Source organism: Chrysochloris asiatica, unplaced genomic scaffold (genome assembly GCF_000296735.1).
Source record: "Chrysochloris asiatica unplaced genomic scaffold, ChrAsi1.0 scaffold00615, whole genome shotgun sequence".
NCBI lineage: Eukaryota > Metazoa > Chordata > Mammalia > Afrosoricida > Chrysochloridae > Chrysochloris > Chrysochloris asiatica.
In genome coordinates, this window is record NW_006409133.1 from 254,269 (window position 1) to 260,019 (window position 5,751).

The window sequence follows — 5,751 nt, forward strand, 5'->3', positions numbered from 1 at the left end:
GTGGCCTTCCTCTTTTTCTCTGAACCTCCACCTTACTAAAAATGATATCCTTCTCCAGTGACTGGTCCCTCCTGGCAATATGTCCAAAGTATGAGAGACCATCCTGACCTCCAAGGAGCACTCTGGCTGTACTTCTTCCAAAACAGTTCTGTTGGTTCTTTTGGCAGCCCAGGCACTTTCAATATTATCCTCCAACACCATAACTCAAAAGCATCAATTCTTCTACAGTCTTCCTTATTCATTGTCCAGCTTTCGCATGCATATAAGGTTATAGTAACATGAAATGTATGAAGTATGAATGTAAGAAAATTGCATATTGTCAAAAATAAAATAGAATGCAGAAACTTTGATATCCTAGGAATTCATGAGCTGAAATGGACTGTTATTGGCCATTTTCATTCTGATAATCACATGGTTACTACCCTAGAAATGACAAACTGAAGGAGAATGGCATCATATTCATCATCAAAAAGAACATTTCAAGATCTGTCTTGAGGTACAATGCTGTTTATAATGGGATAATAACCATATGCCTACAAGCAAGACCAGTTATACCACTATTATTCAAATTTATGCACCAACCATTAAAACCAGCAATGATGAAACTGAAGAATTCTATCAACTTCTTCAGTCTGAAATTAAACAAAAATGCAATCAAGATGTACTGATAATTACTGGTGATTGGAATGCAAAGGTGGGAAACAAAGAGGAAGGATCAGTAGATGGAAAATATGTCCTTGGTGATAGAAATTATGCTTGAGATGGTATGATAGAATTTAGCAAGACCAGTGGCTTTTTAATTTTAAATACTTTTTTAAACATAAAAGACAACTATACAAAAGACCTCACCAGATGGAATACGCAGAAATCAAGTTAATTACATTTGTGGAAAGAGACTAAGCAGCTAAAGTCAGGCCAGGGACAAACAGTGAAACAGACCATCAATTGCTTAAATGCGAGTTCAGACTGAAGCTTAAGAAAATAAAAACAAATAAAAAAGATCCAAAATAAGACCTTGAACATATCCTACCTGAATTTAGAGATCATCTGAAGAACAGATTTGATACATTAGACACTAAAGACCAAAGACCAGAAGAGTTGTTGAATCACATCAAGAATATCATACAGGAAGAAAGCAAAAAGTCATTAAGAAGATGAGCAAGAAGGAAATGCCAAAAAGGATGTCAGAAAAGACTCTGAAACTTCATCTCCAGTGTAGAAATGCTAAAAGTAAATGGAAGAAATGAGGAGTTAAAAAAGCTGAATAGGAAATTTCAAAGGGCAGCTTGAGATGACAAAGTCAAATATTATGACAAAATGTGCAAAGATCTGGACTTAGAAAATATGTTCAGCATTTTTCAAGCTGAAGGATATGAAGAACGACCTCAAGCCTCAAATTGCAATATTGAAGTATTCTATGAGCAAAGTATTGAATAATTCAGAAAGCATGAAAAGAACATGGAAGGAATACACAAAGCTTCTATACCAAAAAGAAATGGTTGATGTTGAACCATTCCAAGTGATAGCATATAATCAATAGTCAATGACAACAAAGGAAGAAATCTAAGGTGCATTCAAGGCATAGGCAAAGAACAAGGCTCTGGAAAGTGATGGAATACAAACTGAAGTAGCTCAACAAACTGATACAGCACTAGCGGCACTCACTGATATATGCCTAGAAATTTGGAAGACAGCTACCTGGCCAAGTCATTGGAAGAGATCTATATTTGTGCCCATTCCAAAGTGAAGTAACCCAATGGAATGCAGAAATCAACAAACAATAATATCAATATCACATGCAGGCAAAATTTTGCTAAAGTAATTCAAGAACAGCTGCAAGAGTATACTGACACAAAATTGCCAGAGGTTCAATCTGGATTCAGAAGAGGATGTGTAATGAACAATATCACTGTTGATGACAGATGGATCTTGGTGGAAGCAGAGAATACCAGAAAGATGTTTGCCTGTACCTTATTGACTAAGCAAAGACTTTAGATTTTGTGGATCATGACAAGCTATGGACAACATTGCGGAGAATGAGTACTCCGGAACACATAATTGTGCTCATGAGGAACCTGTACATAGACCAAGAGTCAGTTGTTTGAACAGAACAAGGGAACACTGAATGGTTTCAAATTAGGAAAGGTGAGTGCTAGGGTTGTATTCTTTCACCATATTCAGTCTGTATACTAAGCATATAAACCAAGAAGCTGGATCATATGAAAAAGAATGTGGCATCAGAATTGGAGAAAGACTCTTTAACAACCTGTGATAAACAGATGATACAACCTTGCTTTCTGAAAGTGAAGAGAACTTAAAATACTTACTGATAAAGCTCAAAGATCACAGCCTTCGGTATGGGTTGCGCCCATGTAAAGAAATCAAAAATCCTCACTAATGGAACAATAAATAGCATTAAGAAAAAATGGATTGATTGAAGTTGTCAAAGACTTCTTTGTATTTTAAATAATCATTAATACTCATGAAAGCAGCAGTAAACAAATTAAACAATGTATTCCATTAGCCAAATCTGAACAAGATCTCTTTAAAGTGCTCAACAGCTAAAGTGTCAGTTTGAGGAGTTAAGTATGCCTGACTCAAGTCATGGTATTTTTAATAACCTCATATGCTTGTGAAAGTTGAACAGTAAATAAGGAAAATGAAGAATTGATGCATTTGAGTTATGGTGTTAGAGGAGAATATTACCAGTACCATAGACTGCCAAAAGACCAAACAAATCTGTGTTGGAAGAAATTCAGCCAGAATGTTCCTTGGAGTCAGGATGGCCAGACTTCATCTTTCATACTTTGGACATATTATAAGGAGATACCAGTCCCTGGAGTAAGATAGCATGCTTGGTAAAGTGGAGGGTCAGAGAAAAAGAGGGAGACCCCTAATGAAATGGGCTCAATCAGAGCAACACTTACAAGGTTGGCAAAGAATCAGACAGTATTTCATTCTATTATGCACACGGTCGTTATGAGTTGATACTGACTCTATGGAATCTAAAATAATAAAATACCTAACAACAAAAGGAATTTTTTTTTCTTTTAGATACTCTTGTGAATAGGTTTATTTCCTTATTTTCTTTTCAGATGGTTTATTCTTGGTGTATAAAAATGTACCTGGTTTTTGTGTGTTGAATCATAAGCTGATATTTATTGATCTTATTTATCATAGATTCTTTGGGGTATAGTAAGTCACCAGATATATTTACTTAAATCCAACTTTCAGAAAACTTTCATATGTCCTTTAACATCACATAAATTTGCCTTCATTTGAAATGATTTAGCCAACACCCATCATCAAAAAATTCCTCATCACAATTACCTTTTCTTGCTATATGTGCAGCTTTTAAATAATGGAAAATGCTTCGAGATTCTTCTTGCTCTCAAGTGAGGATGAATAATAATGGCATGCACCTGTTACAAAATACCTATAAATTCAACTAAAAACACAGGAATTGATTTCATTTGTAATAAGAGACTGCCTGTATTCTACATGGAGAAAAGCTATCTTTGAAAGTGGATAGCTTTACTTCTTTATTCCCAATTTAGATTCCTTGTTTCTTTTCCTTGACTAATTGTTCTAGTTAGAACTACTGCTTCAATCCTGAATAGCAATGGTAAGAGTTGATACTGGATTCTCTCAAAATCCTTTTCTGTCTCAAGTAAGATGGTTATGTAGTTATTTCCTTTGTTTTATTGATGTGGTGTACTACATTGACTGATTCCCTAATTTTGAAACTACCTTGCATTATTTGGATAAATCCCACATGACAGTGGCTAATCCTTTTAATTTTCTTTTGAGTCCAATTTACTAGTATTCTGTAGTGGATTTTGTGTCTATATTTATCATAGGCATTAGTATGTTCTCTTCTTGGGGGATCTTTGTCTTGCTTTGGTACCTGGATGACGCTAGTCTCACAGAATGAGTGAGGGAGAGGACTCTGCTCTTCTATATTTTTGAAAATATTTGAGAAGGAGTAGCATCACTTATTCAGTAAATGTTTCATAAAATTTCCCAATTAAGCCATATGCTCGTGGATTTTTCTGTGTTGGGAGTTTTTTTTATGGTGTTTTGATCTATTCATGTGTTATGTGTCTGTTGATTTATTGTATTTCTTCTTGAGTTAATTATTTTATGGTCTTTATGAATTTGTTATCTTTATATGTCTGTGATCTTCTAACATTATTCAAAATTCTTCAGTTGTGTGTCTTTAAAGTAGATTTGTTGGGGGAAAATTTTTTAAGTGAATAGCAGAGAAACCAATGAGGACAGAGTTTTAGGAACAATTATTTTGCCACATTTGAGAAGTGTTTCCAAAGATGGTGTATGGTCTTAAGTGTAAATGCTTTACTGTGAATTTTCTAAATTCAAAATATACAAGGAGGCTTTTTAAAAATAAAAGCCTGTTAAAAGATTGAATTAAAAGATAATGGAATTTTTCTACAAATTTTGTGAAGTTCCCTTGTAGACATAAAACTTGGTTCCTTTATTCCTTTGACCAGCCTTTGTTTATTTTTACAAAGGTGTCTCTGCAACATGGGACCACAGAATCTAACACGTGTCTCTGAATTCCTACTCCTGGGCCTTTCAGAAGATCCAGAGCTGCAGCCCCTCCTCTTTGGAATGTTCCTGTCTATGTACATGGTCACAGTGCTTGGAAATTTGCTCATCATTTTCACCGTCAGTTCTGACCCCCAACTCCACAACCCTATGTATTTCTTTATCTCAATCTTATCCATAGCTGACATTGGTTTGATTTCAGACACAATCCCAAAGATGCTTATAAATTTATACACACACCATCGCATTATCACCTATGCTGATTGTCTGATTCAGTTGTGTTTCTTAATTTTTTTTGGAAGTATGGACAACCTACTTTTGATGGTGATGGCCTATGATAGATTTGTGGCCATCTGTCACCCACTTCACTATCCCATTATTATGAACCCCTACTTTTGTGGCTTGCTGGTTTGGGTGTCTATTTTTCTCAGTGTTTTGGAATCCCAACTGCACTACTTGATGATGTCACTACTTACCTTCTGTACCGAAATGGAAATTCCTCATTTCTTCTGTGACCCTTCTCAACTCCTCAACCTTGCCTGCTCAAAGACAACCACTAAAAACATATTAGTGTATTTTATCGCTGCTATATTTGGTGGTGTTCCAATTTCAGGTATCCTATTCTCTTATACCCGAATTATTTCCTCCATTCTGAAAATCCCTTCGTCAAGTGGAAAGCATAAAGCCTTTTCCACCTGTGTATCTCATTTTTCAGTAGTTTCCTTATTTTATGGAACAGGTATTGGAGTGTACCTGAGTTCAGTTGTTTCACCCTCTCTCAAGAGTGGTGCAGCAGTCTCAGTGATGTACTCCGTGGTCACCCCCATGCTGAATCCCTTCATCTACAGCCTGAGAAACAAGGATATCAAAAGGGCCATGCAGAGGCTCATCAAGAGACCAGCATAATATCATTACAACATCATATATATCTTATCCATATATATCTTATCTATTTGTGTAGTGTAGGTATTTTAATGCTTATTATTAATTCTCAACCTAGGCTTCATATTGGAATCATCTGGTGAACTTTAAAGATACGTATGCCTGAGTCACACCTCCAGAGATTCTGATTCATTTAGACTTAGTAGTGTAAATGAACTAATTTAGACTAAGAGGCTCCTTTAGATTAAGGAGCTCTGGTAATGTAGTGGTACGAGTTGGGCTGCTAATAGAAAGGTCAGC

The 5,751-nt window shown here is 35.7% G+C and overlaps 1 protein-coding gene across 1 annotated transcript; it reads left to right on the forward strand.

Moving 5' to 3' along the window:
- The first annotated feature begins 4,545 nt into the window (after positions 1-4,545).
- On the forward strand, positions 4,546-5,475 carry LOC102823455 (olfactory receptor 18-like). Its single transcript, XM_006877823.1, has one exon. It carries the CDS (start codon positions 4,546-4,548, stop codon positions 5,473-5,475), a length of 930 nt encoding a protein of 309 aa, XP_006877885.1.
- The last annotated feature ends 276 nt before the right edge of the window (positions 5,476-5,751 follow it).